General features: G+C 38.5%; 2 protein-coding genes across 5 annotated transcripts in view; both read right to left on the bottom strand.

Annotated features, from left to right (window-relative positions):
• Positions 1-918: 918 nt before the first annotated feature.
• NOC3L (NOC3 like DNA replication regulator) lies at positions 919-17,947 on the bottom strand. Its single transcript, XM_030452951.1, has 21 exons — positions 17,873-17,947; positions 16,243-16,450; positions 15,739-15,862; positions 14,339-14,496; positions 14,171-14,227; positions 13,168-13,298; positions 12,354-12,515; positions 11,526-11,619; positions 11,137-11,312; positions 10,789-10,917; positions 10,218-10,349; positions 9,768-9,848; positions 9,075-9,175; positions 8,552-8,624; positions 8,411-8,474; positions 8,253-8,324; positions 7,126-7,307; positions 6,750-6,878; positions 6,040-6,137; positions 4,126-4,210; positions 919-2,560 (listed from the first exon to the last, which is right to left on the bottom strand). The coding sequence occupies exons 1-21, from the start codon at positions 17,879-17,881 to the stop codon at positions 2,432-2,434; spliced, it is 2,394 nt and encodes a 797-aa protein (XP_030308811.1). The 5' UTR covers positions 17,882-17,947; the 3' UTR covers positions 919-2,431.
• Positions 17,948-18,348: 401 nt separating this feature from the next.
• Positions 18,349-25,197, bottom strand: part of TBC1D12 (TBC1 domain family member 12) — a 43,881-nt gene continuing 37,032 nt past the window's right edge. For 3 of the 4 annotated variants that reach the window (XM_030453475.1, XM_030453471.1, XM_030453472.1), the window contains 5 exons: positions 24,723-24,794; positions 22,717-22,845; positions 22,290-22,399; positions 20,327-20,585; positions 18,349-20,070 (listed from right to left, as the gene is read on the bottom strand). In XM_030453475.1, coding sequence (XP_030309335.1) covers positions 20,002-20,070; positions 20,327-20,585; positions 22,290-22,399; positions 22,717-22,845; positions 24,723-24,794 — 639 coding nt within the window. In that variant the 3' untranslated portion in view covers positions 18,349-20,001. The remainder of the gene's footprint in view (positions 20,071-20,326; positions 20,586-22,289; positions 22,400-22,716; positions 22,846-24,722; positions 24,795-25,197) is intronic. The other variant, XM_030453473.1, reaches the window with a different exon arrangement.

The following is a 25,197-nucleotide window of genomic DNA, read 5'->3' as shown; positions in this document are numbered from 1 at the left end:
GAATGTAAATAATCAACACCTTCCAGAAATACAGTCTCTGAGTGGTAGCAGGCCTTATGCTGAACAGTTTACAGGTGGAAATCTCATGTTCTTTTGCCTATTGGCAAAAATACAGAAGTGTTTTATTCCGGATTATTTTAAAAGTACTGTTACTTTTTCTACCATTTTCTTGTATTTGCCTTGTGTAGCATGTGCTGCTTCAGTGATGTGACTGTATGGGATCCTGGCCACATTGCAGTGCGACTCCATTTGCAGGAACAGGGGCACACCAGGATCCTTCCTATTGCCTGAAGGGTTTCCTGTTTCTATCTTACTAAACCTAAGTTTAGCTTTTAGAAAAATAAAAAATACTACATCAGTTTTAATTTTTAAAACCTAGTCATTGTTTTATTGCTATAAATATTACTAAATGAAGTATCTCCTACCCCCATCTTTAGAAAAGTCATATGCTTCTAGAACTCTTGTGCTTTCAAGAATTAAAGACTTTAACATGGAAATACCTAAATATTTCAAGCACACATTCTCTTACATTCATGCTTTGTCTTTATAAAAGAACTTGCTTTACATTTCAGTGAAAGGCTGAGTCTGCATCTTCTGAAACTGAACTGTTTGTTCTGCTCAAGCTCTCTGAATGCTTCAGCTGTCATCTGTTTTTCATCACTAGCTGTTACTAGTCCACTATAAACCAGTTTACTTTTAGGGTAGCCCACTACATGTAATAACAGTGGTGGTTTTTTTCCTGTCTGTGATAACTATTTTGCAATTTCAAGTGATAGACATTTGGCAGAGTTAGCAAATTAGACACAAAAATCAAGAGCAGTAAATAGATTTTGCTCCAAAATCTAAGATATTTCAGACAGACTTAGCTGTACAGTTGTCTTCCTCTGCCTCTTCCAGCATGTCCAAGTATTCTGACAATGCAACATAGCTATGTGCCAGTCTTTATAATGTTTGAAAACTATGTGAAATGAACAATTTAAAAAGTGACTTTTTCCTCCTGGACTATTTTCTCTCTGCTGACTTGAAGAATTAATTAAATTGTATCTGTATATGTTGTAAAAAAAAAAATAAATGGTTTAGGATGCTGACTCTTTGCTTTTACCTTTCTCAATTGAAAAAATTATTGACAAATACCCTCCTTTCAAGAATTTAAATCACATCCATAGCTGTAAACACTTAAAAAGTCAAAAGCTGTGGGAATGGCAACATAGACAGAAACAGATACGTGACCATCCCCATGTATTACATCAGATACATCAGATGTATTGCCTACACCCTTATGTAGGCAGTTTTGTAATCTACATAATAATGTATGTATTTTTTAATACACTGATAGATGTTTATTTAAAAAATGTTTGTGAATTTATGTTTTAACTACTTGAAACTTGGTGAAATAATCTGATTAAAAATAAAATTATGTATTAGAATAAATTACTTATAAAGCTATGTAAGAACTATAAATCTGGATAAAGGACTAAATACCCTAGAGGCAAAGAAATTTTTTCTGATTATTTTAAGGATAATGAGTGATGTGTACAAAAGCTTTTCAGTTCTTACAATATGTACCACTATTACATCAGCTGAATGCTACAAAATGTTTCAGCTGCCAGGCAGGGACAGCCCACCATGCTCCCCTGTAGAATGGAATTCATATAAAGCCAATACCATTTTTAAAGTTATTTCATGTATTTTACTTATGCAAAGCCAACAGTTAGTTGAAAATGGAATCTAAACCAACCAGGCAATAACTAATATTTGGGGAATAAAGATTAAAAACAAAAATTTAAATTATTGCTTTGAATTTGTCCAGTAGCCTTGTCAGTGATGGTTTGCTGAAGACACTGTTGTAGAGCATTTGATCATTATGATATTTCAGAACTTGAATTCAGTAAACCTCAGTTTGCTCATACCAAGATTCATCAAAGGGAATAAAAACCCCACCAAATGCAAAATAATTTTAAAACAAGATAAATGCTTAGGAGATATCAGAAGAAAAGCAGAAAAAATGCAATATATACTTCAAAAGTCTAGGTATCTTAAATATCAAAGTGAATATTGTATTAAAATTTCCAGAATATTTATTAACTTATCAACACAACCCACTGATTTCTTCAGAAACACATATGTCTATATTATGCTATAAAAATTAGAAAATATATAAACAGAAATAGTACAATGCATGGTTGAAAATAATTTTTACATGGGTCTCTCCTGAAGATGTGACCATTCATTGTGGTTACTGAGCCTTAAAAACATGGGCTCAGTAACTCAGTGGAGAGACCTGTGTGAAAAACTGCTGTTGCCTTTTTTTTGTATGCTTCTATATTCAAAGAAAAGCCAACTTGAATTCCTTTAATAATGAGTGAAAATTTCCTTCAGCCAATCTTTCTCCATAATTAAGAAACCATCTGAACACGACTGATGGATACATTCATGACAAAGATGGTTTCAAGTGTTTAGCAAAATCCAGGGTTTTGTGAACAGGAGTCTCACTGATGTGCTGCTGAAGCTGTTTGTTTAGCTCTTCATCTATAAATGAATCCATTTGGGAGAATATATCCTGAAAATTAAAAATATTAGTTGAATTACTAAACAAGGCCAATATGTGTTTTCTTTGAATAGCTTAAATTAGCAGTTCTGTTCCCCATGCCCCCAGTCATCCAGACCCATGCAGCTGGCAGCTCAATGACCTGGCCTCAGTAGTTCCCTTTGGCCAGCTCCTAGTGCTGTCAGGCAGCCCTTTGTCAGCTCATGGGCTTGGTGAGGATTTTTTTGTTTTGTTGTAAACTGGGCTTTAGAATACCTGCTACACACAACCACAGCTTCCAGCTCTGAATCAGCTTACACACTGCCTCCTGTTCAACTCACCTTATAAAAATCAGCCAACTGGGGAAAGCAGTAATGCTGACACCAGTGGAATGCCCTTACCCTATCTCATGAAGTCCCTTGTGGCTGCAGCCAGACCCGAAGCCCACCGGTCCTTCCTGCTGCTTAGATGGGGAAACTCCTGCACATGATTTATACCTCCCTATTGAAGTCTTAACACTCACATAGCCAAGTACTTCACATGCTCTGGGATGAATGAGAGAGGAAGAAAACTCCAGTTCAGAGCTTCTGTCAGCAGGGTAGAAGAGCTGACCATGCAAGCATGGAACACAGGGAAACACAGGACAGAAGAGAGTAAAACCCAGGCAGTGTCAAAATTTGTTAAATGAGCCAAACAGCCACGGAGTAGCCAAGGTGCCAAATTTTCCCAGTTATGTCCATTATAACCACTTATGGACAGTTTATTCTCTGTTACCTTCCTCCTCCTTTGCTCCTACTACCTTGAACAGCTTGTGCACATCCTTATTGAAGCAGTACTAAAACTCTTTCCTATCTGCTGTTTTCAGCCTTGTTCTGTCAGAGCTGCTACTGTAACACTCAGACAGAACAGGCACCTCAAGAAGTCATTGTAAATGGACAGAATAAGCAAGTGAAGTAAGTGCAAATACATTTTCAGAACTTGCTTCTCTAAAATGGGGGGGGTGGGTGGGGAAAAAAGGCCACACCATTCACCTGACATTTAATGGAGACTGACCTCTGGAACACATCCATTGCTAAGGATCTAAAGAGTGTTCACCATTTTCTCCTCTTTATGCCTTAGCTCTTTGTTCTCTTCACACTTACACTTTAAAGCTATAAACTGACACTCATGAGGCTCACTATCCTTCTACATACAGAATCAAAGGCCCTGGAAATCCAGCTGTCCTGCCAGTTTCCCATCCTGGGGAAGAGAGCTGGCTTTTTACTACTGCTTTGTGAACATTCACATTCATCATTACAGAAAAGGGACAAGAAATCTGCACAATAAAGTGCAATAGATAAGTATAATAGTAGCTTCCATATTCATCTTGCTCCATTAACTGATGTTACGAGAGTGGAACTATGCAGAGAGCTTCTTTCTTTATAGTCAGTGCTATCTTATGCCAGATAAAGAAAAAAAGAAAATACTTGGCATAGAAAGTACAGAAACTGAACTAAATGTGGTAATGCCTGGGCACTGTATAGTGAGCCAGCAGACACAGGTACAGGTTAGAGTGGTAGATCATGTGCTTACAAAAGGATCAAGAGATGAGATGGTACCTTTTTTCTGGCTGTTACTGATGCAACAGGAGGATTAAAGGTCATTCCTCTCATACTGTATGCCTCAAAAAGCTCCACAGCAGGCCTATAATAAAACACACCATGGAAGAAAGAATTAGAATAATATACCACCAAAGCAAGAGCAGCTTCTCCCATGTGTACACACACCACTGAAACACTCCACCATGCTTTAAGAGAACTTAAGAGTAATGAGCATTACCTGGAAAAGATGGGAAGCCAAAAGCTGGCGAACAATGCCAAGTAAAATCAAGTAAAATGTGTCTAACTACTCAGCTGGGGAAAAGAAGAAATGAGAGACAAGAAAACTGTTCTGTTGTTTTGCCAGTGCTTCAAGCAGCCACTGCTTGCCCTGTACATATTTGAAAAAGTAAAAAAAAAAATGTGGATAAAGGTTATCTAGCTGATACAATCTGCCTGAGTTGCCAACAGTTCCTTACCAAAGGCTTTTATGAAAACTAAGCAGCCATCAGAGAACAGGGTAGTTCATGACATGGGAAAAGAACCAATTAAAAGGAAACATAGGACAGGAGTCTTATGATCAGCTTCTTCATTAGTATCAGAAGATACTATGGACTTCACAAGATCTGTGCCCGGACCTGTGTCTTTCAACAAACTCAAAAATGAGCTGGAGAGTTTCAGGTTATTTGCAGCAGCAAGAATGAGCTAGCTGTCTGTGAAGAACTGCAGATAGACTGTATGAGATGGTCAGTAAAATGGCAAATGGAATTTAGTGGAGAAAACAAAACAACATAGAGAAAAGCAATCTCAGCATCACATAAAAACTAATGGCTCTAGGCTGACCACAATCATCTAGGGAAAAGAGTATTTTTGTTATGACAGATGGTCAAGGGATTGTGACCTTCATGCTGTTTGGAGCTGGAAAGAAACAAGAACAGCAAATAGTTACATAAGTGCATAAATTCACAGATCACCTACATTTCAAATATTGTATCTGAGGCTTCAGTTTACTCATCTTGAAATATCTGAACTGGTTTAAGTTCAGGAACAGGCAGCAACAATGATGAAAAGTATGGAACAGCTCCTACCTGGGACAGATCTCCTCAGTGTGAAGAGATGGTAGAGGGAGGCACAATATGGTAAGAGGTCTACCAAGTCATGTGAGGCACACAAAGAATGTATTAGCACACACTGTTCATTTTACTTCCCAGAGCAAGAACCAGGAACAGTGAAACGATGTGTGCTGGCACCAGGTCCAAAACAAAAGAAGGCATGTCTTGGCATAATGAATGGAACTCATAATGGTCATGGAACCCTTACCAAACAACACTGTATTTGCAAAATGTATGCTTTGGTGCATGGGACATTGAACAGTTCCATTAACAGGTACTATACACAGAATGTTACCAAGTTCAGGAAACCCACTGGGCTGAAACCAGTCAGATAGGACACTGCTCAGAGCATGTCTCTTACATGCTTCCTGTTTTCCCCTGGGGCACCTGCTCACAGCTACTTCTGAAGACTGGATACTGAACTAGATGCCTAGGCTGGACAAGGCATAAGTTTAGGCTTATTGATCTATGGACCTCACACTGTAACTTGGTTTCCAGTTTACACTGGACAACCATGGTTCAGTGATCTTGATTCATATTCAAGGCTGCTGAGGCAGAAATTTTGCTCCCGTGGGAAAAGAGCACACTGGACTTTGACATTTTTATCCTTGTCACAGTTTGGCAACATGCCTCAAAATCAAAAGAAAAAAAAAAAAAAAAAAAAAAAGCAGCAGCAAACATTCTGTACTGGCAGAAGAAGAACAAAGCAACTGAGTTTAAAGAACAGTATCTTACAGTTTCATGGGAATTCCTTTAATATAGTATGAGCAGCAGCTACTTTTCAGGGCACTATATTTAAAAATAGAACTCTCTGATAACTCACCTTTGACTCAAATCAAGTGAAAGAGCTCCTGAGCCTTCAGTTGGAGCTCCAGCAATAAGGTGAGTTGCAAATTTCTGCACTGTTGGATGATAGTGTCTCTGAAAAAAAGGACAAAAGAAGGCAGTTGACTGAGGGATAGCGGATAATGTTTTCATCTATGAATTTCTATTTCAATTACATTGAAAGATCTGCTTTTGCTTTTGAAAGAGAAACTGAACAGCCCAAAATCAGTCAGTTTCCAGAAGTTAAGAAAATGAGAACACCCAGTCATAAATTTACTGTGTAGTATGTCATGCTGTGAGCATAACTCACCACATTTAGTCTAATTCCTACTCCCAGAAGGCAGGAAGCCCTCCTCAAGCCCCAGACTCTAAACCATGGCTGGAATGACAGATCAAATTGTCTTTGCTCCCCAAAGAAGGGCTGGACTGCAAGAGAACTTAACGGACTGAAAAAGCCTTTCAAGGAGTCTTTATTAAAAAACCTGCAATAAGATCCTTTCTGGTATTAACATACACAACAAGAAACATCCTGGTTTGAGCTCATTCGTTCTCTACACCACTGTGCTGCTCATCCTCTGTATGAAATGTGGGCCAGATTTGACTGATAAGCCTGAAGACCTCTGCCCTCTATTTTTGTAAAATATATAAACATTTAGCAGGTATTTACTGTTGACTCTTGCTTTTCAAATCACTCAGCTACTCACTAACCTGTAGTAAATGCAGCTCCCACAGAGCTGTGTTCTGAGCATTGCAATGCTCTGGTTCATCTAATTCTGGGAGATAAACTCCACTGCCTTGAGATTCATTGTCTAGTAAGAGATCCATCTTTGGGAATGTCTGCAAAACACACACACGCAAAAAAAAAACCAAACCAAGAACTGAGTTCTTTATATTACACATCAAATTATAACATGGTTATGTTCAGGATTCATTCCCTGTTTTTCAGTATCAGCAGTGTTTAAGGATACTCTGTTTACATCATTCTTGCTTAAGATGCTTCAAAATATTTTGCATAAAATCAATTTGTCAAAAAAATCAGTATGATTTAACCAGTGAGCTAAAAATTTGAACAAATAAAACTTACTTGCATTAATATCCTATTTGTTGCCAAGATCCCAACACTGGAGTTTGGAAGTACATGAAGAGCAAGTGTGGAAAGTCGCTTTAGGAAAGCAAGAGCTCGTTGCTGTGAAACTTGCTTTCTCCTCTTGGCAAACATGACATCCATGCACTGGAGCACAATCCCTATATCATCATTGGTACGACCTCAAAAGCAGAATTTCATACAAAGATTAAAAAAAACATTTTGAGGAAAATGCAGCTAAGCATTATACCACTACCAGAACGTGAGAAACAGCATAAAAGGTAAGTGTTCAAACAGCACTAACACCATACTGACATATCCATTCTTCTTTGGTAAAAATAGTCCAAGTTTCAACAGAAAACCAGAAAAAATCACTGTTTCTGTGCTCCTAAGAAAATGTCTGTTCCACTGAATATGTCTACACATTAGAAACAATGCTAAACTGTAAGTGCACTTGTTACATCACCTTTTATAAATTGTTAAATGGTACAAAGATTTGCTCTTTTAGCCATCTAGAATCATAGAATGTCTTTTCTCAGTCTTTCCTACTCAGTGAATACCAAATTATGAAGCTAATTAAAGTTATGTCAATTTCAAACTTTTTAAAGTCTTTTTTCATAACCGGTTCAGCTTCTCAGCATTATGAGAAAATTTAATTAGAAAATTAGAGCATCAGAATTATAAAAATCATAAACATAAACCAGGTATTTTTAAAAACTGAAATAGAAATAATTTTTAAAGTTATTTTAGAAAAGGAGATATTTTTCTCTATTAGAAAAAGAATTAGGTAAAAAATAAAAGAATTTTTAAACTGCCACTGGAAGAACAATCACAAGAAAGTAAAAAAAACTGAGGACGGGATAAATGCTTATCCAAGATCACCTACTTGGCATTTTCTAATCACATAACATGATTAAAATCTGTTACCATGTATTGCAATAATACTTTTGTATTTGTTTTGCAGTAGTGGAATGACAAAAAAAAAAGTAGATCAAAAGAGACAGTAATCTTTTCAGAACTCAGATACCTTAAAACATCTACAGTTTATTAACAGTATATTAAGGCCATGATACCAATAGTAATAAACATTATCTGGGTAAACATGGAAAATAAGAATTTGGTGTTACCTGCATGTAAGCTGAACAGTGTCTTGTAAAGATGTGTGTAGAATTTCATCGGATCAATGTTAAGAACATCACCTATTAACATAATCCCAAATAAACACATTTACTCCATTAATTTATCAGACAGTATTAAACAAAGTCTGCTTTTAAAGATCTCTTACCTTGACCAGAGAGTATATGAAAAGCACTGAGAATGCAATGAAGATTCTCTCGATAGCTTAAGCCCTAAGAATACAAAACTGATTAAGTACATAAAGCAACAAAATTTCAAGAAAACTGTAATAAAAGTAAGCACAACTTACCCCAGATGTAATAAGAGAATGAAGAACAATCAACAGGTCATCAAAAAATTCCACATTTATGAGATGAGCAAACCTTGAATCAAAGAGATTTTCATTTTGAAACTACAGACATTCTGCAAACTCAGCTTAAAGCATTTTAATTACCAAAATCTCAACTTAAACCAGCTAAATCACACACCTATTATCTCCATAAAGATGGATGATTCAGCCCCTAACTGCTACTCACAGCTTCCCTGTAGCATAAGAAACATGCTCATGTCCTTCAGGAAGTAATCAGACAAAACAGTGGAATCACATCACACCCTGATGGGTTTGCATCACATCAATTCTATCATGGGAAACTTCAATCACTTTGAAATGCTTTTACAAGTAGGTGAAAACTTCAATAGTGAAACAGAAGTTCAACAAATTTGTATGGGCAGTCTTCTCTTGCTGCTTATAAAATCCCTTTCAAAGACAAAAATCCCTTCAGTGCTTTATGTCTTTTCTAATATACATAAAAGAAGATGGACTTAGTTCTTACTTTGCAAGACCTTCTAGTACAGATGGCAAAAGTGGAGACTTCTGAGCTTTCTTCAAGATTCTAAAGTAAGTTACAAATACAATATTCAAGGTCTCTGTGTGCTGAAGGAAAGAAAACAAAATAAAATAATTAAGCATGGAAATCAGACATTTCTACTTCACTTAAACTCAATTGACAGTGCTTCTGTCTGTCCAAGCCTGCCCTCAGGCCTTCCAAACCAGCCCTGGCACTGCCATCTCTGCTGCTCTTATGCTGAAAAGCTCAAATCCTGCTCTCCTGCCCTTTACTCTGTCCCCTCACCCTCACCTAGCTGAACAGCCTCACTTCCCCTCACTCCATGTCAGCCACACCTCCTTTGCCTGAAGGTAAAGGTAAGAGGCTGGTAACAACCATTACTGAGTCATATGAAACAGGAATGGGGCACCTGAAAGGCATATGTCCATGGACATAAATCCCTTCCTGTGTGGGGAATAGAAGGAAATAGGAATGGATAATTTGGTTTTTCTGGGTAAACTGAGAGGGCTTGGTTCACTAAAACCTAGACCTCTGCACTGGCAAAATGTTTGTAAGCCACCAACATTATCTAGAGGTGTGGAAAGCTAACAGGTAGGGATGGAGGGGAGACACTTGGTTACAAAAGGGTTAGGAGCTGCTTCTTTACAAAAATAAGAAAATAATCAATACATTACTTACCAGTTTCAGCTTTTTTTCTTTACTTTCTGAAGCTTCAGCTTCCAAGAGTTCTCGTTCCAGTTTCTCTTCTGCTTTCTTCCACTGAAAACATACAGTTCATATTAAGACAAGTGCCATGTTTCCAACCAGCCTAGATATCCAGGTTCCAAAGAAACCCAGAGAGAAAATTTTTCTATGTCTGGTGAGCTGCTAAAGTCCTCCTGTGATTCTACAAGGCACCAAACCTGGATATATTCCTTCCTATCAGAAACAACCAATCCATTACCAACACCAGAAAGATAAAAACATTAGGAAGATAATCAAATTCCCTGTAGAACCTAATAAATATACAAGTCCAACCAAACACTAATCACCAATGCTGAGAGTTAACAATGGCAACAGGAGAAATGTTGAAGAACAAATTGCTACATAAAGTCACTGAAGGAAAGCATGAGAAAGCACTCCTCATACCTTTCTTTGCATTCTTGAAAGATTTTTTCTTTTCTCTTTGTAAGTCATGAACTTCTTCTTTGGTGCAATATCTTCGGAATCCTTTTGTAATTCTACTTCCTTAATTCTTAAGTGAAGAAATACTTTTAAGACCTATTATAAAATAACATAAATAAAATGAAAGATGATCCACAACAGAGGAACAGAGAGGGTATGAATTCCATTCAGGCTGGTGGTCTTTGCTTGTCAAAAGTTTACTCTCCTCCTGTCCTGTTCCTTCATATCTGTATCTTTCACCCGTGCCCCCAGTTCCTTCCTGTCAATTTCCATTCATTATCCCATTTGCCTCTCTCACTTCAAGGTTCCCTGCCTGACTTAAGCCATGTTTCTTTCAAGCACTGATCTCCTTTCCAGTCTCCTTCCCTGTATCTCTCTAACCCTCTGGCTCAGCTCACCCCTAATTTGCCAGTGTTTTGACAGAGTGAGGAGATTCTGCTTGTCTGTAGCCAGCAGCTACTCTTAACTTGAAGGTCTAGATTATTTTAAACCATTGAAAAAAGCAAATTGTGTAGTACAACAGAAGGACTCTTACCTCAGGTCTAACATTGTAATTCCTACCCCTCACAAGGCCAGAAATGACCTTAACGACACCGAGTGAAGCATAGCCCAACTTGTCTTGTTTGAAGAGCTTCTTAACTGCCTCAAAGCACAGTTCAGAAATCTGAAAAGTGAATTCAAACAAAATCTTCAGTAAAGCCAAGTCTACCACAACAGCTAAGAGGTAATACCAAAGGTACTGACTAATTAGAAAGTGGACACAGCCTGTAAAAGAGCCAAAAGATATGGCCACAATATATCTGGATATTTTGGAACGAAGATCAGAAAGAGATTTCTTTTTATGCAAAGTAAGAACTCTTTCCCTAATCAGGAAATCACTTACCATTTTTGATGTATCATTCATGAGTGGAACAATGAGAACAATAATGTTGTTGTGGAAGTTGAAGTGGGGTAGGGCCACAAGTAGCTCACACAAACACTTCACTGCAATCTCTGCTAGACCCTTATATGCTTTTAATGAGATGACATTGCTTTTCTTCAGCTTCCTCTGTTTCCAATCTGCACAAAATACTGGTTTTAGTGATTACTGTTCAGAATGTAGGGAAGCTCCTAAATATTTATATTTTTAGTTACTGCAGGCATTCTCCCACACCTTTATATGAAACAGCACTTGCAGAAAAGTCAGCAGTTAGCAGTCAATCAGAGGAGGTTAAATGTGATTCTGCAGACAATTTTGCATTTACTACAAACAAAGGAAAGTGTTGACTGTACCTTTAATTGTTTGTTCCAGATTTTCCAAGTAAAATTTATACTGGCTCACAAGGCCTTCTTCAAATTCTCTCAGTTTCTGGGTTTCTTTTTTAACCTGTAAACATATTACACATGAAATTTGCTTTGAAGAGCAAAATTATCCAGAACCTAAAGGTTTAAAACTAATTATGAGATACTGAAATTGTTTTTTCTTCTAGACATTCCTAGAAATGTATTAAAAGGAAAACATTTCTATGCAATTCTCTATATATTCTTGTGCTCAAAGAGCCTTTCCCAGGTAGGCTGATTCCATTTATAGGTACTGAAGTTAAATTTGTAACTAGATGCTGCTTAAAAGCCATGACTCAATACTCAAGAGACTTTTTAAAGAATTGGTTAAAAACCAGGTCAAGAAAACAAATTATTCTGTATTTGTTCAGCAAATTATTGAACACATTCCATAGAAATCTCTGCCAGTTAGGTGACCATGTTGTCTAATTTGCTTTGCCTCCCTTCAGATCCCCTGTGACACACAACACCCTCTTATGCCCAGGGTCATGATGAAAGTCATGCAGGTTTGGTATGCTACTTTCATATACTATTTTTCCCCCTTCATTACCACCAGCATGTTACCTACTTATTGAAGGAAGTACGTAAGAATTAAGGGTTTAAAACACAGCCCTCTGGTCCTGAAAGTGCTACAGTTTCAAAATTTCCATAAGCACTTGTGTTTTTGTCACCCTTCACTCAAAACTAAATTCATTTAAATCAAATCAGTATTCATATTTTGCATAAATTAAAAAATACTGCACTTCTCACAATACAGTACAAATACATTTGGTATTTTACCTTGGTAGCCTTTTCTGCTTCAGTCAGAGGACGAATTTTGTAGGAAGGAGCAATATCTTTGAATATCTCCATCAAAGAAACCATGACCAGCTTCCGAACAATCACAGCCACATTAGGATCCTGTTCCATCAGCATAGCCCTTAGCTCCTTCAGCTTTTTAATCTGATTGAGAGGCAGATGAAGTCAGATGAAGATCACCCATAAACCAATGTACAAGCACAATGTAAATTTCAGCAAAAGTTGGCCACATGCAACATGCCTCATTTTTAAATACTAGAAAGAGAAAAAAACCTAACTCATCAGTTACACAGACTCTACCTAACACTGCTTATAAAGAGCCAAGAAATGCTGGACAGCCCAGAAAAATCTTTATCATGGGATCATTCAAACTACCCTGCTATTTCAGGGTTGCAGAGAAATATAACAAACTACTGGCATAACATGAAATATTGAGAACTATGAGATACAACCCTGAAATCAAAACCTAAATAAGACCCATGCTTAATGAGGAAGGTAGTATGAACAAGAAATATAGCAGACAGTATTATTAGTAAACCCCCAAGTATTCAGAGGGACAAATTATAACTGGACAGAGCAAACACAGTCATCTGGATCCTCATCTGATTCAAATTCTTTGTGCCAACCTATGGCAGCAGTTTCACTACTTGCCCCCCCCCCAAGAAGTGATACAACACACATATTTTTATACTCACTTTTCTGCTTTTGCCAATGTTTGGTCACCTCAGCTCTTAATTTATTGACTTACAGCACAACACAGGCACACATACATGGATATTAAGTAATCACTACCTACATTGTTGTCTGGCTCACACAGAATGGCTGATGCTAAGTTAGCTATGTGCATCTTTCTTTCCTGCAGCTTTTGTCTCCTTTGAGCAGCCATTTCCTCAGGGGAGAGAACAGGCAGGGGTTCTTCATCAAAGTCTAGAACAAGGTGTGAGTCAGAAAGGAGGGTCACTAAGAAAATCACTTAACAAATCCCATATTGCAAATTACAGTTCTAGACACTGCATTTCAGATGGGTACTTTGGTAACACCACACTGGAGTAACACATGAAGTTCCACAGTAAAAGAAGCTTTAATAATGACCTTGCTAGAGCTTATATCAACCCAGAAATTAATTTTTGCTTCACTCTAAAATCTTAATGCTAGCAAAAGAAATGGAACAAATGTTTTTTGAATCTGCAAATACTATTCCTTAGGTACCTTGGGAACATGAAGCCTCAACATATGACCCTAATGCTCTGAAATTTGCAGCAAATTATTCACCCATCACTTTTTTAAAAAAATACAATTGTTTTATTTGCACTTTCTGAGTATTATTTTGCTACAAGTATGTACTTCCTCATCTTTAGGTTTTATCTGCAGGTTTTATTTAGAGAATAATGTCCCAGGAGTGGCAGATTTACAATTGTAACCATTACTGGAATATGATTCTTAACTGGACAGCATGCTGCAGACTGAAATCTACATTTCTTTGTATTCTGATGTTTTCATTAAAAAATTTCAAAGATGGACACTCAAAACCCTATAGAAGTCTTTGTCCTGAACTGTATTTCAAAACAGTTTCCAAAGCCAGCTGTTCCTCAGGTCCTGGCTCCAAACATGTAAGAAAGCAAGTTCTCTTTCACTCTTATGCTTTGGGGGCAACATGGTAATAAACATATTCAAAACCACTCTAAGCAAAATACTCTTCAACTACAAACTTCCTTAGGGAACAGAAAAATACTCTTCAGATATGTCAGTGATACGAGAAAACAAACAAACAAAAAAAAAACCCCATGGTGTTTTATTACCCTCTGCTTCCTCCATTTCTTCTGTTTCCTCCTCTTCATCCTGTGCAACACCGAGAACTGCAAAAATAGAGTGTCTAGTGTCAAGCACGTAATAAACAATGTAGGACTTTAAAAGAATGAATTATACACAACTTGGCTATTATACTGATTCTGGAATCTTTGTCTTACCAGGCTTTTCCATAGTTTGGGGAATAATGCCACTTTTGTCTTTGATGGGGAGCAGATGGATGAGTTCTTTTTGTGGTTCAGTCTGCATACGCCTTGGCACCTTCTCATATTTGTCAATCACACTTTCATATTTTCGTTTTTTGATATGAACAGGTTCACTAAAAAATAAAAGGCAAGCTAAATCAATTAGCCATTTGATTAGACATGAACCTTGTATGACAGTGTACTAGCTGGATTAAGTGTCTGCACACAGAAAAATTAAAAAAAATCTGATCTTAAGTGGAATGTTTGAGTGTGCTCACCATTCACTGCACCAGTCCCACTCAATCAGACTATGTTAATGTGGATCTGTACAGGATCTTTGAATACAGGACAGTACAGTGCTTCCCATCTCCTCCATATGGGAAACTAAATGTGAAATGAGCAAAGACAAAATGAGATTTTGTTAATCTGACAGGTCAGACAATTTCGTGAATTTTGAGATGTTGGCGTATGAATGTAAACACACATATATATGCATGTGAAAATGCTTGCACTGATTCTGAATTTACAAAAAAAAATTGATTAAATGGTGTATCCACTTATACTTCAGGCATACTGTGAAGTGTGTTAATCCATTCATCTTATTAAAATCTAAAAGCCAGGGATAAAAAACCTTATAGTGGCTTTCTAGTATCTGAATGGGGGGCTACAAGAAAGCTGGGGTAGGATTTTTTGCATGGGTGTGTAGTGAGAGGACAAGGGGTAATGGTTTAAAATTTGAAGAGGGAAGATCTAGGTTAGATATTAGGAAAAAATTCTTTCTTGACAAGGTGGTGAAACACTGATCAAGCTGCCCAGAGAAGCTGTGGATGCTCCCTCCCTGGAGCATCCCTGTTAAAGGCCAGTCTGCAGGGGCCCTTGAGCAACCTGATCTAATGAAAAGTGTCCCTGCCCATGCAGGGGCTTGGAACTAGATGATCTTTAAGGTGCCCTCCAACCCAAACAACTCTGTGATTCCAAGAACCACACTGTTGAAGCCACATGGTCTGTCTTATAACACTCGTTTTGTTCATGCAAGGGACAGAGTTCCAACTACGGACACCTGACAGATTCAAAGCTCTGGCCTTTCTTCAAGCATTTCTTCCAGTTGAAGAATGCTGCTCATCTCACAGCCAGGAACTTCATGGGCAGAAACACTGTGCAGAAACAGTACCCTGAAGGTCAAGCAGAGCAGGTGAATGTACCTACCAACACATTAATACTGAATGTACTGACAGATTAAGGAAACATGAAACTGTAACTGTAAAGAAACACCAGACTGAAAGTGACCTGATGTATGTATTACATTCCTTATTAATTACACATTAACCATACAAAGCTAAATTAGTATGAGAAGTAGACATCACAACAACACTCACTTAGAAGAGAGATCTCTGGTTAAAAAGGATGCATTCTGAGCCAAATCCTCCATTAATTTTAAGTCATCTTCATCCATCATGTCCAGTGGAAGTGCTTCTTCTTCCTCTTCTTCCCATTTTTTACCTGGTTTAGAAGACACGTACTGATTAAGATTCTGTATGTATACTCAAACTTGAAAAGCTAATTTTTGAGACCATTTTACACCTTACTTCAACCTTAAGCTCACCAACTTTCAAGCAGTCTTCTGTTACTCCAGAAAACTGCCCCCTTTTTTGTGACATCGAATAATAATTAAAGCAAACAGGCTTCTACCATCTACAATGGTCAGATCTTGTTGCCAGAATGGCTACATATTATGCTTTTCAAAACTCTCCTTTTCTTTAAACAAGAACAGCAGTTATTTGTACACAGAAAATGTAACACTGTTTTCTTGATACATAATTTCACAACATGAAGGAGCAGGACTCCTTTTTGCTTACAAAAATAACCAAGTAAACACTTACCAACTTGTTTTTTCTTGCATTCTTCCAAAGGAAAAGGTTTTCTAGAGATAGCATCTCTGACAGCCTCCCTTAGCTTCTTTTGTTCCTTTCGATACTTCTTAGCAGCACTCTGCTGCTTGTACTGTTTATTCTTTAATTTGTTGTCAAGCTTTATTTTACTAGTTCTCAGTAACTTACGAAAGCTGGGAACACGTTTTGTGTTTTTTCTCTAGGAAAAAAACAGAAAACCACAGGTAACTGACTTGTAAAGTTTTGTAGTTCATAAAATTTACTTCAACATTTCAGATCTCTTCAGTTCATATTTCTGTCAGAGTTGAAGAAGGTGTTTCTTTCAAGTGGCACCACCAGTTAGCTCCAAATTGATCCAACTGTGTTAAATTTTGGAGGGAAGAAAGACCTGTGAAGGAGGTTCCACAGGAACCTTGACAATTCTTTTTTATTAAACCCTACATCTGCCACTTTTTGACACACGAATGCTAAAAGTATGATAAACGAATCTCTAAGGCACAGTTCTGTGCACTGTTACCAAGCACTGCCTCCTCTCTTTAGGGTCTCACCCAGCACTCAGTGTTAGGAGGCCACAGCCTCAGGTAAATGTCCTGTGAACACACTTCCCCAGGCTGAGCTCTGGCTCCCTCCTGCCCCGAACTCCCTGAGCAGTAACTGCAGGGAGGTGATGAGGCTGCCCCCTGATGCAGAAGCTGCGTACATGTCATGGGTGAGAAAACTCAGGGACCCACGGTGTTCATGAAGAAAGAGAACTCGGGGAAAGCCCAGCACAGAAGAACACAGACATCCTGTGCCAAGAGTGAGAGATGGTCCCAGGAGTGTTCAGGCTGGAAATGGAGGCAGCATAGCTTACCTACAGATGGGCACAGGACGGCAAGAGCTGCCGAGGGAAAACAGGCCACTGTACTAGTTCGGGGGCATGGGTGTCCCTTTGGTAAGGGGACAGGTGGCTGGATCGCGGGCTCACTCCAATTAGGATTTTTTTGCTAGTTCACCTTCAACCTTTTTAGATTTGATTAGTGGGAAAGCGCTGAAGAGACAGAAGCACCCCTGCCGCTTGTCCCTGTGCTGTACACTCGGTACCGTCAGTCAGAACAGGTACGGACAGAGCCATCCCAGCCCCACGGCAGCTCAGACCCCGCTGAGCTCTCCCGGTGACCCCTCTCCGCCCAGGGCACCTGGGCCGAACACGCTGCAGAGCACTTGCTCTCTGTTGCAGCTCTGACCCCACGCTCCGCAGGGTAATGAACAATTCTGATCCATTTCAGAGAGGCGAGAGCCCAAGCTGTGCTCTGCCGGAGACCGCCCGCTGCCCGCTCGGGGCACACCGCGCATTACCTCCCGCCGCTTCGCCGTGCTCGCAGTCCCAGGACCGCGCAGCACCGGCCCGGCCCGGCCGGAGGGGCGGCGCTGCCACCACAGGAAGCTCCCGCCCCTCCCCTGCACCGAGGAGCCCGCGCGGTAGCACAGAGGCCTCCCAGCCTCGGCCGGGCCGCCGCCGTGCCGGCCCAGCCAGGCGCGCCCCGGTGCCGCAGTGGGGGCAGCGGGGGGCCCGGGCACCGCTTCCCCGTCCCGTTCCGTCCCGCCCAGCCCCGTCCCCGCCCTCCCCGAAGGCTCCTACCGGCTTCATGTCGGCGGCGCGGAGCCCCGGCGGCGGCTGCGAGAGGCGGCGGAGGGGGCGGGGCCAGGCACAGCCCTTCCCCCCGCGCGGGGCTGCAGCGCCCTCTGGCGGCGAAAGGCGGCAGCCGTTCGTGAGGGGCGGGCAGCTCCCCCTCCATCTTCCGCATTTATTTATTTATTCATTTATTTATTTAATCACTTATTTATTGTATCTTTTACTCTAAAGCTCCACCCTCTGCTCCGCACCAAAACACTGCCACCGGGGGCACAGTATCCGCCTTCGAGCTCATCCCGGAATCTCAAAAAGAAGAAAGCTGAGCTCACAGCTCAGCCGCAGGGGCAGCGCTCTCCCCCCGGCAACCCCTGGCCCCATCTCAGAAACAACTTAGAGAGGAACTTTAAAAAAAGAAGAAACAACAAGCAAGCAAACAAAAGCAAACAAAAAACCAAAAAAACCGCAGAACAAAAAAAGAGCACACCTCTGCAGTAAGTTTTATTTACACAGGAATTGTTACTAGTGGTCTTAAAGGAAGGCTTATTCCTTCTATTTACAGTTATATACAGATTTATAGTTGAAAAGTAAGAAAACTGTACAAGATAACACAAAAATGACAAATTGGATCCAATTAAAGTAGTGAATACATAAGTTAAGAAAAATCTGACATTTAAATTTCAAATTGTAATGTTATGAGTAGCATATATGTAGTTTTTAAAACAGATAGCAATGTAAGTTACACACTAACTCTTTACCCCAATGATGTAGACTCTGCTTCTTAAACACCAACTGGAAGCCTCCTGCACTTAAAATACATAATGGTAATTTTTGACTTGATTTCCACAGAGGGACGAGTTACAAAAACCCACATGGAAGGAATTTATTTACATTAAATATTAGCAAAAATGGACCAAGAGAGTGCAAGCGCTCCTCACCTGCAGTGCTATCCATTTTAAATTTCCATCCCCTACAATCAACAAGTTGTTATACAGAATCTCTGAGAACAGGACATGTTTGAAAATATCTGCTGTGACTCAAAATATGACTTTATGTCTCACAGTTAAAAATTAAAGAACTAAGTATCACTAAGTCAAATGCTTTTTAGATTTCAGTATTGCACACTAATAAAATAAGTTTCAAAAATTATTCTGTGCATTATTCCGAAATGTTAAAAGTGGCTGCTGCTTTGACAACGCAGTCTACAAATACTTTTGCCACAGTCTAGTGTTCATTAGTACATACAAGTAGTTCTTCATTGGAAGTGTCTCAACAAAATAAAACTTCTGGTGGCAAAACCCTTTCACAGAATACCCACTCCATTTTTAATAACCAATACACCAAAACAAACGGTTAACACCACTTACTTTGAAAGCTGTACACTCTAAAAATAATGGCCTTGATCTTACCACTGTTCAAAATTCAGATGATTTTTGCTCCAACTTTGGGCACAATACTTCTACAGTTCCTGAGTTGATTACATTTGCCCAGACTGAAGAATGAAGCTGCAACTTAAAAAAACCAAAACAAAAAACAACAACAACAAAAAATCCCCGAACAAACAAAAAACCCACAACCAAAGAAACCCCAAACAAGTAAGACAATACCCCTTCCCAATTTTTTACCATGTTGTACATAAACATACCAAACAACCTTACTTGGTCCTCAATACTTTCAAATGGTTAATTTTGGAGGTAATACTTGTACCAAAGCATTTGGTTTGGATAGCAGTTTTGGGGCCTTAAGATTCAGCATTTCCCTCACCCCCCCAAAAAAGTGCCTTTGTGGTATTTGTAAAAAACATTATGTCTCAAAATTTCTTTTTAAAGTACCAACAGAAGTTATTACAAATGTTTATTGCATTGAGCTAATTCTTTTAAAGTATTAAATATGAACTCCTCCACTACTTAGTTTCACAGGTTTTAGTGTTCTGTGTGAAAACAAATCTTCCCAAGATGAAAGCTAATACTGGCAAAAGGGTGAAGATTTCATTAGTTCATTACTCCACTGAGAGCTGTGTAGGTTTCCCATCTCATTTTCATATTTTCTCCAGTGCTTTTCCACACAGAAGTGAGGTGAAAGCTCCTTTGTCAACAAGTGGTATTCCACATTCTCAGCTGACCTCAGTGTTATGAGTATTAGCTTTTCAGTGTTGGGCTATGGTTCTTGTCCCCTTCTTTGCTGTCCTTCATCAATGAGGCAAACACCTGGAAAGGTAAGTGATCTAATGAATATAAAAACAGTCTTATGAAAAGATTAATATTAACCACCACAACATTAGCACGGAGATAATTTCTAGGTGGGGGACACTAGAAAGGAAGTACACACTGCTCAGAAGTCAGACATGCCACATGAAGTAGTCACCACGAGAAGTGCCTCATATACTCACATACTTACAAGTTTGGTTTTACAAATATATATATATATATGCATGATATATATGTCCCTCTCCAAGAAACTCACCTGTGCCCATTTTTTGTTACTATTCTGCATCTGAATAGCTGCAATACAACTAAAAAGCTTTTCTGATGTAATGTCTTCTGGAAGTTTTGTTAGAAACTGTGCTATATGAATAAAGTCCATCTGTAAGAGAATATCTTCATATAACCGAAGGATTCCTAATCCTGTCCTAAACAAAAATTCTTCTCCATCTCTACAGAAAACATCCCAGACACGGCAGGCTAGATCAAGTGGTAAAGACTTGCTGTAGAGTGTAAAAATCCTACAAATGAGAAAAAAAAAGGAACAGTTATGACTTCAACCTATTTCAGAAAGATGAAAACACAACTTCATTTAAATCTCGGCTATATAAGCCACGAGTGAGCAGATAACAGTTTTCCTGTTATTTTTTCTGTATTTCAAAGAGTCACAAATCTATAGCTTCTGAAGTCAGAACTGGTACTCTGAAATCTCTCTCTCTTCATGCTATAGGAAATCCTCCACTTGAAAGTCACCTTTAGGAATCTGGCTAGAGAATAAAGCACATATACTGCATATAAATATACAAGTTATGACTTAGGCAACTAAGACCGTAACTGTGTAACTGTGTAACTGTGTAAGGCTACATCCCACTAACGAGTATTCAGTAACTACATTTCTGTGATACATTTTGAATTTCTATTCATGTTAAAAATCACAAAAATACAAAGGCAGTCACTGTTCTGTTCTTACTGGGAAGAATCCAACTGCATTTCTTATTGCCAGGCTTATTTTTAAAAACCATTTTTTATACACAGGCACAGAGTTCAGTCTGTTGTATGCACTGTACTGTAGAACCGCTACCATAAATTTGTAATGGTTCCTTTGATACAAAACACAGTGTTCTCTCCATTTGCCCATTATACCTGTTGGTAAGAATATCAATTACCTCAGAATCCTCCTTACTGCAGACTACCAAAACCTCTTCTAACTGTCCCTTTTACAAGAGAAGCACTCTTTATTCTCATGGCCAACTTTGGAATATGCAAAGGAATACAGCTTAATTTCTCACAGGTAACTGGAAGCAGAATATTCCAGCACTTTGTACAGCAGCACCAAGTCCACAACAGAGACACTGCTCTTGATCTGCCTGAGCTATCAGGACCTGCAGCACCCTCCTGACCCAAGGCTGCTATTGTATAACCTGCTCCTGATGAGACTTGCTACTTACTGACAAACTGCATCTCAGAGATCAAGTTCTTCATTCCCTAATACTCAGATGAGATCAGGTTTTTGTCTTATTTAATTTTAGCCAATCCATTTTACTCTATTAGAAACTTTTCAACCATATAATAATCCTATATGAAGTACATCCTTATACACACACCCTAATGAATAGGAATTTCATATCTGGCAGCACTACACACACTTCAAGGATAATGCATTACTGTCTTCCATTAGAGGCACCTAACATCATTTGGTACTTTCAGCTTTAGGACACTCATTACCTCAAAACATGCACTGTATTTCCAAGTTTATCCCTTCCCAAGCCAGGTCCTAAATTTCATTCTCCTTTTGCTTTGAATTCTATATTCTTATATTAATTATTTTTTCAGCAGCTGATTATGTTAATGTCATCAAGTGACTTAAAATTTGTCATAAGAAAACTACTCTGTAGTAGCCTCCTCTTTTCTACGTCACACATAGCTGAGTCCTGCCTGCAGCAACAAGAAGAGAAACACAGCATTCACACACTCCTGTGTCTCCTTCCTATCTGAATAGATGTCAGTGATTCCAGATCATAAAACTTGAATCCTGCCAGCTGCCAGAGGAACTGCAGTTGCACAAAACAGTTTACCACGATTCCACAAGACCTAGGAAGCTGAGGCACACAAACATCTACTGATTGCTTCTTTTTTATGCAGTATTTCTATTGCTGAAAATCCTACAGCAAAATGGAAAGTTCCAACACTTGTGAAGTTAGATTTGCTATGTTCTCTGAACTCACCAGTCTATCAAATATATGTCTGGAGTAAGACTGTATGATTTGAAATGAAGAAACAATTTGGGAAGATTCTCTTCAAAGAATACTTCAAAGGCTGCAAAGTATTTCAGCATCTGTAGAGACAGTAAAGCACCTCATAAATAGCCATCAAAAGAATGTTGAGTTGTAAAGTAACATAGAAAGCCCTACACCAAGAATTAAGGATATCAACATGGCAAACTGAGGCTTCTTAGAACAAATACAACAATGAAGTGTTTCCAGAGGAAAACAAATCAACACCAGGATGTTCTATGCCTTAGAATTTAGTATTCCCAGTTTTGTAACCACAGGTTAAAGTTCCCAGTGGGACAAAAGGAAGTCATCAATAAATCAACTGTACTTCAAGTCATAAGAATGTTAAAAGTTCAAAACTGGAAAACTCTGTGCATACCATGCTGTGATCCACACGGAAAAAGGCCAGCTGGCATGGCTTGTTTAGAAGGTTAGCAAAGGCAATGAAAGCATCTGCTTCTTCCAGATTGAGAATGAGTACAGCAGCAATGAAGGACATCCCTTGTACCTTCAAGTGGGAAAAGCATTTGGTAAATTATAGGTGAGTAGTTTCAGTACATCTTATACCTTTGGAAATGCAATTGTTCATTCTGCAATATATCAAATATGATTGCATAACATTTCCAGATGAGTAGAAACAATACAGAAAAGTATTTTTTATTTGCATGCAATCAATTTGATTTCAGCAAGACACACAGTGTTCCTCAGATGCTGATGTTTTTTAAAAGTCTGATGGAAGTTCTGGGAGGTCTCATGATCACAAGTCCTTGGAACTTGGAATTCAAGAAAGTTAAAACCACACAGGCTGGAGGCAGAGCTCATGAGAGACAAAACTTGGCCTTAAGCTCATTGTTAAGTTATGGGAAAAGAAGTTATGGAGGAAAACTTCACATATGGGACAGTTTAGACCCTGACAGATATGTTGGAACTGAGACAAATCCTGTTTCAGAACAGTCAATACACATCTTTCCACTTGCCAAATACTATTTGTTCAAATACATGAAATTACTTTGAAGTGGTGTGCTACAAAGCAAGTTTACATTTTTCCATGATTATTCTCCAATTAAAAAAAAACACTTTAGCATGCAATAGTGAACATTATTCCTGTAGTTGTTTACTGATTATGTGAATATCATTATACTAAAAATAATCTTATCCATTTCAGCTGCAACTAGGTATGATTATTCTTTTGTTTCCAGGCATTTAAGCTGCCTGTTCCTCAACTGAAAAATGCACCCAATATTTTAATGAAGTAGGGAGACAAGTTTTGGTACACACCAAAAACAGCCCAGCAGCATTCCATTTCTGTGGGACAGTTGGGTGTGGAAATCAGATTACATTACATTTACTGCCATACTACCTTTTTTTAAAAGTGCATGATCAGAAATATCCAGCCTAGCTGTGATTGTTGTTACCTTTTCCTAATGAAAAAGAGAAGACTTATCCATGAAAAATTACTTTTAAAGCTCCACCCTGGAAACAAGCAAACTCAGAACCTGCAGTTCGTAATACTCTTATAATACTGTCTTAATTAACAGTATGGGCAGGACTCCAAAATTAGGTCACAGATGACAGAATTCAGGGCTAAAAATACTGGAATGTGAAAAACCAACTAGATATTTATGCCAAGTCCCAGGCATGTCTGATTTACAGAGTAAAAGACACCCTATGCTGAATAATGCTTGGTTGCATGGATCAGACCTAAAACTCTTCAAGTTCTTTAAAGCCCAGAAGCAATTAGAGCTTGTGAAAGGTGTTCCTAGCTACCCACAGAACAAAGAAAGAAAAAGAAGAAAAAAGCATCTATTCATTATTCAACTGCTTCTGTAAACTGACACAGTTCAGAGATGTTTGGCTGGGCTGTTTGCAGGGGTTTTGGTTTTATGGGTTGTTTTTTAAACAAAATAATGTTTGATTTAAACAATCATATCTTCATTGAGCTCAGATGGAGAAATTGATCTTTGAAAACAAGAGTCAATAAGAGTTTCTGGATTTCAGGATGTGTGGTAGTGAAGCAGAGGATCAGCACAGAAATGGTAGCAGTGGGACAGACCAGGCTAAATGCTCATTGAGAGTCATTTAGATTTCTGTGAAGATGGTGTGAGTCTGTCAGCACTATAATGCCTTGCAAACACATTCATTCAAAATTCTACATGCTAGCTAGATAGCATACCCATCCTTAATATTCAGTATATTTTCAGCTATTTAATTATCTCTAAGAATTACTATTATGGTAACTGCTATGAAATGAGTAAGTGCTAAAGTGGAATCCATTTTAAGTGCAAGTAGCATGAAGTTTAGATAACCTCCTTATTCAGTGTACTGTAATACATGACACCTTAAGCTTATTTCCCATGTTATAAACATTTTACAGCAAATACTTACATATCCCACATCTGGTCTGTAACACGTATATGCTCCTAAAACACTGTGCAGAAGATCATGATAAGGACCACCCTAACCCAAGGGGAGAGAGAAGGGAGGAAAAGAGGGGGGAAAAAAAGGTTTTTTTCAAATATCACTTTATAAATATAGGAAGGTAAAAACCTAATATTTTAATATGCAAGCAAGCCAGTGAATTATTGCTTTGTTCACATCTAGAATAATACCAGTTTTTACTAAGAGCATTACCAGGTATAATTTTGAGATGTTAAAGAAAAAGTAACAGACCAATTAGCTTAAGAAATAATTCAGTGATAATCAGTAGATTATAAAAAATTAGGATATCTGGTAGACACATCCAGGTTGTTTTTTCCTTTTCAGAGACAGTGGATGTTTTAACTCTTCATAACACAAGTAACATTACAAAATGGCATTTTATATACAAGTGTATGCATATATTATATCAAAAATCATAAAA

Source organism: Calypte anna, chromosome 6 (genome assembly GCF_003957555.1).
Source record: "Calypte anna isolate BGI_N300 chromosome 6, bCalAnn1_v1.p, whole genome shotgun sequence".
Classification (NCBI taxonomy): Eukaryota; Metazoa; Chordata; class Aves; order Apodiformes; family Trochilidae; genus Calypte; species Calypte anna.
Note: the sequence above shows the minus strand (reverse complement) of the source record. Positions and strands in the feature narration are given on the sequence as shown.